Below are 14,205 nucleotides of genomic sequence, written 5' to 3' on the forward strand. Positions count from 1 at the left end.
AATTTGGTGGTTGAAATTTGGAAGCCAGTTCAGTGGAACCTCGTTATCTCCCAGCATAGTACATGAACACATATCATTCATTCACACAACTGATTAACGGGCGCATCGGTATTCAGCAAAACCGGTTATCTTCACACATGACCAAACAAGAATATACTGCTCATTACAGTCTACCACAGAAATATGGAAATATCAGACAATGAAAAGCTAAACATTACAGCAACACCGTTACAGCATTTCGATTTGTGTTTTTTTTCCTTTGACTAATCCTAATTTCAGTTCTCTCTGGTGAAGTATGAGAAAAAAATGCATAGAACTGACATAAATGCTAATCCCCAGAGGAAATGAGCAGTGGCCATTAGGGATTAATCCTCACCGTCCTCGTTCAGGAAGAGTTTGTTGAAGCGCAGGCCGCTGGGCTCTTTCCCGATGAACCTGTGCACATACTCGGTGCTGTGGTCGTGCACAGCGATGGCATACTTCAGGGGCTTCACGCACGACTGCAGGCAGAACGGGACTTTGGTGTCCCCCACCGTGTGCCTGTCCGAGGGGAGGGGAGGGAGACCACCTTCATTACATATCAGCACACATCACTTCTACAGAGAAGAGCCTGAAATACATCAATGTTTCAGCACACTGCCTTTGCCAGTTGAGGGTGAGGTCCTTTTGGCAGTTTTGTATACTCTACATTACATTACATTTACTTAGCAGACGCTCTTATCCAGAGCGATTTCCAGCACAACAGAACATAAGTGTATCCATTCAGTTACTCAACACTAAAATGTCACCCCAGGGTGTCCAACTTAATTCAAGAGCGACTACCAATCAGTACCTGTATGCCTCAGTAAGTCCACTAATGAATTTGAAACTCACGGCAGTTAGAACTGCCAATCAGTGCCTCCAGAGAAACCGGCAGGAGCAGAGGTTAGTACACAACTACCTGACTCACCACACCAGCAGAGTCATAATGAAAACAAACTCTCCACTGAACTAGCTGAATGTTACACATTACAACACAAGATAAGGTCACTTAGAGCCAAAAATTACGTCAGCTGCTGTCATCATAACAAATATACAAAGGGCAAAAACGTGTGTGTGCGTGTGTAAGACTGCGGACACGTGTGTGTTCCGCAAATAAGCCACAGAGAGACGGGGGTCTCTTATTTCCCTGATCGATTCTCTGTCGTAAGGAAGAGAGGGGACCGGATAAGGCAGAATAAATGGCTAAACCACAAGGTGGTAGCGACGCTATCGGTACACCATCAGGAATAATGAAGGCCTCAGTGAGTACGGCTCCATTAGTGAGCACGCTCTGAGTTGCGGGGACACAGCAGGTGGCGGTTAGAGCAGGGATGATTCATCACGGCCTGTCGCTCTCACAGGAGCGGCCCATTCCTCTCGCGCTGCCAGAGTCTGGGGTGCTGCTAAGGTAGAAAGGCACGGAGGAAGCGGCTCTCCATTTTCAATATGGCTCCAGGAACCTGTTACGGTTCCATGAGAATACAGAATCCAGGGAAGCGGACTTCCTGGACCCACTTCATGAGGTCCGTTAATTAAAACAAAACCTTTTCCCAAGGTAACTTTGCGTTAAATAAATTAACATATTTAGCAAATAAACAACATTTGTGAGATCAAATACTAATCAATTTAACAACGATCAGACAACTACCCATAGTTCCCTTCAGGATCAGTAACGTAATGTAATCAGAAAAATACACTGTTATTACAGTGATATGGATGACAGACATACATTAAAGTAACAAAGTCACAAGGTCATTCACTGAATCAATTACTGTGAAAATGAGGAAAAATACCGCTGGTGTATATATTCGTTATTACCTATTAGGTCTTCTATTAATGATTGCACCAGACTGTAAGATTTGAGGTCCCTGCCTGGAAGCATGCAGTGTTCTTTATTCAGGGAGCTCCCCTCAGGTGAAGTGTTTATTTAATAAAGAGATTACAGCTCTCCTGTCACAAACAGTCTTGTGTTTGTCATTACAGATTAAAGGCAGATACAAGATTTAAAGAGGGTAAGCAACTCCAGGCAAGTTTTCTGGATTCTTCAAATCCACAAAAACCCTCCCTGGTTTTCATTATAAGGCAACACTGCCGTGGGTGATGTATGTTTATTTACTTGGGAACTGACACTTATAATTGATGAGTGCAGAAAGGGGCCTGCAAGGTCATGTATCACGTAGAACTGTCCCTCATTTAACGAGAGCAGGAATGTATAGCACAGCAGACATAAATACATCAGCTTTCATTGTTTAATAATTGGATTTGTTACGATATAGCAAAACAATGGCATTTCTTTATATTCATAATCTAATAAAAAAAGCATATGACACATCACCACTATAATCATGCACAAGACAATACTACTGCAGTGGTCATTGCTGAGCAATAAATGGAAGAGAAGTGAACTTTACAGTCAGTTTCTGATATTTTTGCAAGATCAACAATCTTAAATATGAATCCCTTATTAATAATTGTTTTATTTATACTGACTCTGTCTGTGATAGTACCACCTTTGTGCATTCCACCTGAAATCATTTTCAATGTAACAAAACAGACTCAAGCTAAAATCACAGAGGTCCTTGCTATGTTCACTGTGAGTTAATATATCCCAATCACATCCCAATGTCTTAGTTATCATACTGATTAAGATATACATTACGCATGATTAATTAAAAAGGCAAGCATTTCATTGGCCAAGACTGTAATTGGATTGCTAACTAATTAAGAAAGACAAATAAGCTGGGTTCAGGCCGGAGTCCTCTGCCTCCCCTATTTTTGGCTCAGTGGTCTACCACTGCAGTGGTGCCATCTTGTCTTACTTCGATTCCAATACCTGTTAAAACACTCATTTATTAAATTAAAGAGAGCTCTTCCGGCCCTGTTTACCTCTGCCCATCCACTGTGCACAGAGACACCGCCCACAGGTCAGGGCTGAATTTGGCAAGCTGGGGAATATAGTCAGCAACCTGCAGAGGGGAAAAAAAAAAAAAAACAAAGCGCTGCATTATAACACAGGCTCCTTATTTGGCAGGAGGAATCTGCAGTGCTGGATGAAAGAGAGAGACTACAGGGCCCACCTGCCCCCCAGACAGTTTTTTGGCACTCTCGTACAGCTCATCGATGTGGGACGTGAAGGACAGGAAGTCGGGGATGACGAACTTCTTACGGAACGCCTGGGTCAGCAGGACGATGTTGCTCTGGACACACCTGCGGGGAAAAGAGTCGTCACAGGTGAGGTGAGCGAGCGCTTGGAGGAGGGACAGTGATGTCACCGAGCAGGGCTGCAAGGCAAGAGAAAATGCCGGAGTCTCAGGGTGTTAGGCCGGTAGAACAGCGCCCTGGTGCTAGCCTGCCATGTTTTATCACAGAAGCAAAGCAGATGGGATGAGATGGGACAGTTGTGTGGGAGGCCTTGCCATATCTCTCCTCTCCAGAGGGGCCTCTGTAACGTTATTAACGGCAGGGAAAAACGGCGCTCTCACCTCATTCGCACATCCTGAACTAAAATGGGGACAGGCCAGAGCTTTCAATAAGACAATCCAGGCTGTTCTGAGAAAATTTAACACAGTGTAATTTCAGACTTTTGTTCAATTTGCTATCAGACTACTTACAAATTTTAATTTGTTTAATTTTCTTGCTTTAAAGATATGTGTATAGTAATTTTGTCCCTCATTTAAAAAATACATTTAATTACTGTAGACCATTGTTTCAACAGTCGATTCTTTTAGAATACTGTACATATGTAGAAAATATTTTGTTGAAAAAATTAACATATTAAGTGTTCCATGAAACCACACAGACCTCAGAATGTTTTAGCGGTCTGTCAGATCACCTCCTACAGCTTATTGGATTTTGGTATTTCAGAAATTTTGGCATGGAAACAGTCAGCTAAAATCTCAGGCAGCACACACACTTCCCTCTCTCCTCTTCAGTGCTGCAGACCTGACCTGCTCCAGTTAAAAAAGCCTTCGTAAATAAACAATGAATTTGCATAATAATAATCTTCAGCCAAATAAAGCAACTACCGCGTAGCTCTCCATTGTTCTCTGATGCTTACCCAGTGGAATACAGTAGCACAACATTCCCTTTTAGCTCAGCAGCGAGACAAGCTTTTAAAATGTAATTTGCCTAAATACTATCAAACATTTAGCCTCTAATAGCTGATACTTTCCTCTCATGCAACACTGTCTCACAAGAGATCACGCTGTATGTGCATCCATTTTCTGTCTGAGGGATTACTTATCATCTAGATAAGCATACCACTGATGTCCACTGAAATTTTGTAATTTGTTGAATCTGAATGCATCCTTTAATAATCAACTTTTTCAATTATGGCCTTTTAGTGATTTAAGTTAAAGTGGAACCAAGATCGTTTTCCATTTTTGAAATGGAAGAATTAGATAAAAAAATAAGCCTTTGGTACAAATATGGTGTCTTATAAAAGCTCCCTGTTGTAAGATATTTGAAGGCGAGGATGAAAACATAGCACACTGTTTGGTTCACTGCGGGGTGAGGAATGGTGCAATCTGTCTTTACATAAATGACCTTGGGTTGGGAAAAAACGTGACAGACGCGCACACACGCATTTATGTTCTTGAGATGCGTCGCTCGAGTTCTGCATGGCAATGAGCTGTGTGTGTGTATTGCAGGGGACCAGATGGCCTCCCTCCCTGGGACCGGTATGCACCCGCCCCCCCCTCCCGGGGTCCCTCCGCCACTCAAGGTCGGCTCGGAGCGTCGGAATAATCCATCAGCGCGCCGGCGGACAGCAGCCATCGATTTACACTTCCACCAACAAGACCCGTCACCTCAAGCCCCGGCCTGCCTCGCCGTAAATAGATACAGCCGATGAGTCGAAGGAAAAGGGGGGGGTGGCTAAATAAATCAAGCGCTAGGTGGCCTGGTGCAAGGTACAGCTTTATCTGTGGTGTAGGAAGCAGGCGGTTAATAGGCGACCACTCGTCACACCGCCAGTCCGGCAGGAAGGGGATATATGGGCTTGCTCAAGCGCACCTAAGTGCTTCCTTTGCCAAGGCTACCTCCTATAAATAAGACGCAATGAGGGGGCCCACAATTCCCACAATGCCCTGCAAACAGCTGATCGGTGGAGGTTTGTGAGCTTTGAATAGTGGAAGCTAAAAGCTCACCTTTGAATAAATAATTTTCGCACAATTAACCAGCTTGACAATTTAAGCAAGTACTCACTCAGCAGTGGGCTCCTTTTAACTTAATTACATAAGCCTTACTTTACTGCACTTTACAAAAAAATGCTAAATATGAAAAGTATTGGATTGAAGCTGAGAATTACTTTTTGAAGAGGTGTCGGTCCAGCATGACTCCATCAGAGGTGGACTTCAAGGTGACCTTCAGCATCTCCATGCACTCCCTGAGCCTCGGGTCACCTGTCCGCAGTCCAGTGGCCTTCAGTGCCTACAGAAGCAAAATGGTTGGGGGGTTAGAAGTAGAACATGTTCAGGAGTCCTGGCCGAGCCAAAATGTGATGGCAGCATTTCCCATCTCTGTGAAAAACGGATCTGAATCAGGGGTGAGGTCAATGCCCAAAACACTGCATGATGATAAACAATGGTTTAAACTAGCTCTGGACTTCATCTCCCATCATGCACCTTTGTGCGCAAAGAAGCCATTTTTGGTATTAAGCTGATAATTAAAATATGGGCCCCAGCTGCTGAACTCCCTGCCCAAGGCTGTGCAAAAATGCAGCATCATAAATTATGGGTGATATTTACTGTACTGGCAAAAAAGACATCTGCAATTTCTCAAGCCTCTTTCCAAATTGCAGTTCAAACATGCCACATTCCAGAAAACCAGATGAAGCAGACAGCACAGTTCAGGAAGATGGATCTATCTTCTTGTCTCATGTTTATGTTAATGACTCAAAAGAGCTTTTGGGAAAACAGTGTAAACAAAGTAAGGAATCTGGCCCAGGTCCAGTCATGCTATGGTGGCAGGGTTTACTCCTACATGTACTGACTGATGAGATAAAGACAAATGTAAATCAATATAAAGCTACCGCTCTGCCTGGCCACATACACACACGCACGCACGCACACACACACACACACACACACACACAACCACCGACAGTGACTCCCTGTGCAAAGAGTTAACATGACCACAGTTAACATCCCGCCAGTGAGATGGGTCATGGTGAAACAATGATAGGAGATAGGAGAGCAGGAAATGGCCCACTGCACCCATCCCACCTCCCCCATTTCTAGACAGGCAGGCCAGCAGGGGTGGATCACTGCTTCCTGCTGGCGATGGAGACAGGTGTTAACTGAGGCCACAGTGGATAAATGACAACAGACACCAGCACGGCCGCCCGGCACTCACCGTGATGAACTTGTGCGCCGGTATTTTCTCCTGGCCCTCGGCGATGGTGTAGAAGAGCAGGTCCTCCAGACTGGGCAGGATGCCCGCTTTCCTTCTCCTGGGGAGACAAACACACCCTGTCAGCGAGGTGCCAGCGTGGCAAGCCATCAGCGGCAAGCCTCAGAGCACGGCAGCAGCTGCAGCAAGGCGGAGGGGCTACTGGGGTACGCCTGGAGCGGCTATGAGAAGTCAATACGGACAGCGCTGGTGCAGCTCTGAGGAATGCATTTCGGCGTCAGTCAGATGGTGGGGGGCCACGGCTGTTGCAGCTTGTGTTTTGGGAGGAGATCTTTTTAATGAGGTTATGTCCAGATTTCGAGCAATAGGGCACTATGAGAACTGCAGCCAGGGTGCTGCAGTCCTTTAGGTGTTATAGATTTACTTTTCAGTTAGCATCTGATTTGTGCCAGGTGATCTCCTATGGATATAATGTCTCTGATTCCAAACCATTGAATCAAGACAGAATGTGGCTCATTTACCTTGAATGGACACATGTTATATTGTGCTAGACGCTGCTCTGGATGAGAGCATCTGCTAAATGCATGTAATGTAGTGTAGTGAAATGAATAAAACCCTGCGGGTGCTGCAAGCCAACAGAGCCACGGCCCCCGGCCGTCAGACAGCGTGGCTGACCTCACATTTACTGCACAGCAGTTTCAAATGCATTCCGCTCCGACAGCTGAGTTAGTGTGTTAGAGGGACAGAAGACTGCGGTTAAATAAGATCTGTCAGGGTACTCTGGTGCGTTAGCTTTAATTGGGCAGAGCTTTTAAGAGGGTGGGAATTTTAGGGTATGTGCCACATTGCACTGTGGGAAAGCACTGGCCAGCAGAAACTTCCCTCCACACAGGGAAAATGAGAACTTAAAAAAATTGAATCATCTTTACTTGGTCACGACATGAGCAATTCAGAAATGACCCAGGGATTGAGAGCCCACTACGCCATTAACAAATGTCAAAATAAAGGCAGATAAATGGTTAATTTCCACAAACCAGGCCAGCTGTATGAGGGCTTTACCACTGCGTCAGCTCAACTCTCTTCACTTTTACCACTCTTAGTGAGTCATGCTGTGGTATTCAGATCAAAGATTAGAGCTGAGTTATTACCGTGAGACTACAGCAAAAAGCAGGCCAAAGTGCTGTTCTCTTCCACTGTGAAGAGGCACTACAGGCTCCATGTGCAGCTTCCTGGATGTGTCCTGACATGTAAACTTGCAAAACTAACACGTAGAATTTATACTATATATATATATATGAGGTTTGGCAGTTGCTGAAATGAACAAAAAAGGTTGCTATGGTCTATTGACAAAAAAAGTCCACTTCCTGAAATTTCACAAAGACTAGTGCAAAGCGCATTATGGTTAGGTTGAACCTGAGCCATAACTCTGTTACATAAACTGATGGAAATGTGGCGTAATGAAATCATAAGACCAGACTGCGTTGTTCAAAAATTATGCCAGGGCAAAGTGATGAAATGTTTTCCTGTTTTCATTAAGTGATGAAAAAGCCATGCTTATCTAAGAGGAGACAGACAGCGTCCACAGCTCCTCTCTGATTTAAAACCACATGGGCACAAAACAACGTGGGGTGAATTACAGGAGCGATCTCATTATATTGTCTCTCTGATACTGATGTGGCCCAAAGCCCAGTCGGCGGACAGACTGACAGACAGACGCCCACCTTCCTACTGCAGTCACAACATCCTCTGAGCAAATCCAGCCAGACATTCCCACCACGGTGCTGGGCTATGATGTAAGACCCTGTAGCTTCAAAATGGCTTCATGAAGCAATCATTGCTCTCCAAGCCTCTCCAATCACAAATGCGATTGTGAATGTTGCCTCCATGAAAAAAGAAAATGAATCACAAAATGGTTTTCTATCTCTGTCGGTTCAAACAAAACACAATGTGCTGAGGTGACAGGACAGAGGTGTTATGCAAAAATGGCCACCTCAATATCAGTTCTTTATAGTTAGTTATTTATTTTTGCCTTTCGCTCCATCTCTGGTGTCGTCTCTGGATGGCCAGTGTTTGGGAGGGAGGCTAGTCTAGAGGGGGGTTCTGGGGGGGTCAAGCACGCTAGCTTGGCAGGGGAAGAAGTCAGTTCATTGGTAAATAAGTGAAGGGCTCTGCAGCAAGCCTCAGAGTAATAAATACAGCTAAATAAAAAATGAATATATACTTACACACACACAAAAGTGTAAAGCAAGCACATCAACGAAAAAGAGAAAGAAAACATGCAAAATATGAGTGACATCACCACATGAAAACAGTCAAATCAGGCTCTTCATTTTTTTCTCATACCTCAACATTTAAATTAAGAGTCTAATTAAATCCACTTCTACAATAAAAACTATTGTAAAAAGCATAGTAAAGCTGACATTTCTATGTTGCGTACAGCTTTTGAAAAGGATTTAAATGGAAGGTCACCCACAGTGATTACTCAACATTAATCATCACAGAGAAAACACATACCTAGTGCATTATTGGTCTTTAATATTAGTTGTAGCAGTAATAATAACTGTAATAATAATAATAACAAAAACATGTTCGTGTAATTGTTTTGTAAAAGCAGAGATGTAAAGAATATGACAATAAAACAACAACCAATAGACAAATTCTTATGAACATAAAAAACAAGTCAGTATTTTCTACAATATTACAATCCTGGAATGCCACAAAATAAAAAAGCTTAGAATCATACAAACATATAGAGTTCACCCGCTCGCCATAAAAAAGGTTAGGGTAGAAAAGTAAGGCACTAATGCAAAAAAACAAAGAACAAACAAAAAACATGAAGACAAAAGATCTCTACTAGTACTCACTTTTACCGTTATGCTAGAATGCAGTGCTATTCATGTTAGTTACACCTCCTAATTCCCGTCACATGACCCAGGAGCAGAACCTGAGACACAGACCTGGCGATAATGAAGAAATTCTGGCGGCCATTTTCTCTCTCTACACAGCCACTGTACTACCAGTCCTAATTACTCCAGATGTACAGTAACTCTGCCAGGAGCCACCACAACCCTTCTGAGAGAGTGAGAGATCTGGACTGCTTGCTTTTCATAACTGACCAGCTAATCTGTTCACTCTTCATCTACCACTCTTTGTCTCTTTTCTCTGTCTCTCTATGCCTCTGCCTCTCCCTCCCTCTCTAGGTTCAGTCCATCCTTCACTGGCGTGAATTTCTAATGTGTTTCCATAGCCAGGTAACAAAAATGAGAAACATAACAGAATGATAACTAATGCTAATGACTATAATTTACTGAATATGCATACTTACGTTTCTTTTGTAAAAACTGAAGGTAAAATACAGGTCAGACAACCCCCCCCCCCCCTTTGTCTTTATCTCTCTCCCTAAGGGAATCTGCAATCTGCCTAGAGTGCTTCTTCACAGTTTGCCTGGTTGTCCCACACGTAGCTCACTTCACTCTCCTCCATTCATCAAATGACTGCAATTTCTGGGATTTTTGCCTCACCCTCTCCTCGTCCCCAGGAGGATTTTAAAACAAACACAGGGGCAGCAACAACAGGCAGACTGCTCGAATTGTCTAGAGAGAACTCAGAAAAGCAAAAAAAAAAAAAAAAAGGAGAAAGCCATTGAGGGGTGTTGAAGTGTTTCAACACCCCTCAATGAAAGCCAAGCATGCAGTAGAACAAAAAAACTGCATTCCTGCCAGGAATTTGCATCATTCCTTTCTATTTCGCAATTGCTTGAGGTATACCACCGCTGTTCTGACTCTTTACAGTATGACAGACAATCAGCTGGGGCAGCAGTATGGCATAGTGTTAAACAGCAGGGCACATAACCCAGAGGTTGCTCTTAGTAAAACCTATGATTTTTAAAATGTAATTTTTAATTTTTTACTTGATATCCTATGATTCATGATGGACTGCTGTGATGTTTTTATTCTGTAGCACTTTGAGATTTGCTTCACATGTAAAGTGTGTTACAAATAAAATGTATTATTATTATTATTATTAGCCCCTGCTGTTGTGCCTTTGGGCAAGGTACATAACCTGAACTGCCTAGTAAATATCCAGCTGTATGCATGGATGGATGAATGAGTGTACAGTAGACTAGAGTGCTCTTTACCCAATCTACCACCCAGTTAATGACACCTCACCCAGTGTGTTAGGAAGCCCTTAACAGCCCAACACAGACTGTACCAGGCTGAGCCATGGCGTGGAAGGGAAAACAACCGCAAAGGATTGGAACTATTTTTAACATGCTGGCATGCCAGTCACGTAACAGGAAGTATGGGCCTTGTCCAGTGAGGGTGGACCCCCGTCTCAGCAGATGAAGAGATCACAAGCCTTTTACGACTCAGACGAGATTAATGCTCCCGTGTTTTACCCCCCCACCCCATTACTGAGAATTAGTACCGCTGGAGCCTGTTGTGGTGTGGGGTGGGGGGCTAGGTGTGATTGGCTGGGTGGTGGATTAGGTACTGAGTGTCCTAGTTTACTGTACATTATTGTAACTGCTTTTGCCTGCATTTTATCTGCAGATGCTGTGAGATATGGTGTATTTATTCTGCCTGTCTGGAGTGAGCCGGCTCTGGTTCCTGTTCTGCTTGAATTTTTTGGCTTAGGTCTTGACTTCTGCAACTTGTGTAAGGCATATGATCTCCAGGGGTGCGGGACCGCGTACATTTGCGTTTACATTTACATTACATTTGCATAGTTGACATTCCTATTCAGAGCTTCCCACTCTGCGGGAGCTCCCTTCTCACAGTACCTCCACCGAGCGCAACTGCTGCTTCTCCCCCCGTTACACAAGCCTGTTCTGGAATCACCAACTCAACAATCTGCACCCATGCAAGAGGGAAGGACTAACACAATCTTACGATACACTCACATGCAGCTGTTTTTTCACTACAAGTCCCACAGTGCACCACAGTGAAGTGGGCACCAGTTGGAGGATAGCCACTATTCCACTGAAGTCATCCGAGCAACTCGCATGGTGCATGGTGACTCGCAGGATGCCTTAAAGTAGTGAGGCGAGGAAATCCTGGCTGACCTACCCACCCCTATCTCTGAGAGAACAAAGCCAATTTGTTCCACCAATGTGGGCACCTGATGGAGAAATCTTCTCCGCTTTCTCTCTCTCTCTCTCTCTCTCTCTCTCCCTCCTTTTTCTCTCAGGGGAACGTGAGTCCAGCTCTACCCTCTGCTTCTCTGAGTGTAGATCTGTACCTCCATCCATTAGCTGTCTGTTATTCTTGAGACCCTTTCCATCATTAGCCTTACCCCCCACATCAGGGAGCGACAGTTTTTTCTCTGGTTGCTGTGATACTGCTGGTAGTTGATCACCCTGCCAGGAGGGGGTAATTTGGAAGAAAAACACTGTAAGTGAGAAAGGAGGCTCTGTGCAATTGCTGATGCCTTGGAAACAGGAGAAAGGTCTGCTTCTGTGAAACAAAATGTACCCCTCTATTTGTGTGGAGCATGATTAATTTTAATATAATCATTCAGATTTTTTTCCCACTTCCTTCAATTTTATTGTCAGCACATAACTGATAAAGTTAACAGGAAAGGTAAAAAGAAAAGAACTACCGAGAAGAAAAGAACCGTAAAAGGAAAGTACATAATAAAGCGTTATTGGTATTACCGTCATTATTATTATTATTATTATTATTATTATTATTATTTCTTACGTCAGCCAGCATTGTCTCCAGCTGTTTTTTTGGCTTCGTTTCAGCTCCACGGCAGAGGAGCCACTGCATGGAGTTGGAAACATTCTCAATCTACAACCCTTATTTTATTCCATTGGTTTACTCCCGTTCGTTCAACCATCCGAGCAGCTCTCGCACAGCACTTTGCTGACAGATGTTGAGGTGGGTAATGTCGAAATTTAGATTTAAGTACGGTCGACTGCCCCGGCAAATTGACAAGATAGAGTGTTTGCTGGGCCACAGGCGGTGTTGTCTGAGCACAGGTTTAAGTGTTTGTATTCTAGAATTAGAACTGCAGAAACAGCACTCTGCCGTGCTACATGGAAGATTGTGACCACAAAGCACCTGCAGGCAAATATACTCTGAGAATCTTTCAAACCTTCCTGGCAGTCCTGTTTTCTGGAGATATTTGTTTACAGGCTCAATGCAGCCCGACTGTGCCTGCGTCAGAAGATCCAGAATTCAGCGAAAAGGATCATTAGCGAACTGACAGGTAGAGCCCTTCGCCTTCAACATACTATTCAATCGTTTAATTTCTCATGCGTTGACTGATTCCCTGACATGTGCATTACAGCCCCAATGTAGCCCCACAGTCTTTCTCTATTCATACTGACGGGGAAAACATGTAACAGGACCAAGTCTCCTGTGGAATGTGGCAATGGAACAGAACCAGAGAAAGTCCTCCATGCAGTCAAGGATAGACCATCCCATCCACAAGTACGGTTCCTCTTCTTTCATCCACCCTTCCCCTCCATTTTCTCCCTTACACTCTTGGCAGCACAGAGCAGTGACACGCGCCTCTCTCTCCTGCCCTTCCCTCCTGGGGGCTATCACGTTCACTCCATCGGATCACCTGAGGCACGCGGCTTTGTCAGGGGTGCCCACGGTCCCGCCTTTCTGGCAAGCGTAGAGGAGAACCCCTCTCCCTTTGGCAGGGAGCTGACAGCCTACAGTTGTTCAGCTAATACTTTAATAGCCGGTTGCATGTCCTGTCCTGTTCATCATGTCTCCATTATTCTGTGAATCACATCAATTAGTTTTCTTTTTTTTTTACCCTGCTTGTATTTGTTTGGTACACGTGCCCACTGGCAGCTAATGTGGTGCGTTGGCATCAGCACAGCGCAGAGCCCTCACACAGGAGATTCACATCGGCACTCCGTGGCTATCGGACACACCCACGACGCACCAAGCTGTCAGCTGGACAGAGTCAAGCATCAACTGCTATGGAGAAGTCTCCATTCCATGTATGTGTGAGGGTGTGTTTCAAAAACTAAAAAATGACTTTGTCTGGGTCCAGCCACACAGTGTAATTACTGCCCTCCTGCCTCTTTAACATGAACAGAGTAATGAGCTCCAATCTGGAGGGATATTTGGCCTCCCACATAATCCCTCGCCATAAAAAGAATTCCACTAAATTGACTCCGGAAAGGAAGTTGGAAGGGATGGGAGGGAGGGGAGGAAACAAACGCAAATATAATAACATTACGAAAAGCAGAAAATCCCATCAAGGTGGCCTCCGCTAACGGGCAGCCCAGCTGTCGCGCTGCTGTCCTCGGGACGAGGGCAAATTTTTAAACAGGCCCACCGTGGAGTTGTTCATTCTTAGCACTCTGCCGCGTCAGACAAAATGAGCAGTGTGTGTTTGTGCTTACAGACTCTTCCCACTTATACGCTGAGTGTGTATTTGGGGGGAAACGTTGTGAGATCCCCAGTAAGTAACATTTTCTCAGCCTCAGCCACCAGGCCCCACCCGAGGCCCGTTTGAGAAGATATGCTTCTAGCTAACAAACATGAAAAAAATGCACATAAATAATAACCATAAAGATGCCCTGATGACTCATTTACTGCAGCAGAACACTTGTAGGAAATATTTTCAGAAATCTGTGGACTGGTTGCAGTAGCGCAGTCTGCAGGAATTTTCCACACTGCAGTTTTTTCATCGTTTCTAAATCAAAGGGAAAAAAAAGGAATTCCTGAGGGGGTAGTTCTTGCAGCCCAGAAATAAGCCTCTATGCATCATGCTCAGCTATCTAAGGCCCTTAGGGTAAAGATGACCTCAGCAATTCCCTTTCCAGCTGGTGCTGCTCCCATATCAAATCCAACTGACACGAAC

General features: G+C 44.4%; 1 protein-coding gene across 4 annotated transcripts in view; it reads right to left on the reverse strand.

The window, feature by feature from the left end:
- The window catches only part of LOC118788772 (glutaminase kidney isoform, mitochondrial-like), a 42,166-nt gene that overhangs the window by 22,863 nt on the left and 5,098 nt on the right, over window positions 1-14,205 (reverse strand). For 3 of the 4 annotated variants that reach the window (XM_036544826.1, XM_036544828.1, XM_036544829.1), the window contains exons 2-6: window positions 6,376-6,472; window positions 5,330-5,451; window positions 3,099-3,228; window positions 2,908-2,987; window positions 377-540 (exon numbers count right to left, since the gene is read on the reverse strand). In XM_036544826.1, coding sequence (XP_036400719.1) covers window positions 377-540; window positions 2,908-2,987; window positions 3,099-3,228; window positions 5,330-5,451; window positions 6,376-6,472 — 593 coding nt within the window. The remainder of the gene's footprint in view (window positions 1-376; window positions 541-2,907; window positions 2,988-3,098; window positions 3,229-5,329; window positions 5,452-6,375; window positions 6,473-14,205) is intronic. The other variant, XM_036544827.1, reaches the window with a different exon arrangement.

Source organism: Megalops cyprinoides, chromosome 14 (assembly GCF_013368585.1).
Source record: "Megalops cyprinoides isolate fMegCyp1 chromosome 14, fMegCyp1.pri, whole genome shotgun sequence".
Classification (NCBI taxonomy): domain Eukaryota; kingdom Metazoa; phylum Chordata; class Actinopteri; order Elopiformes; family Megalopidae; genus Megalops; species Megalops cyprinoides.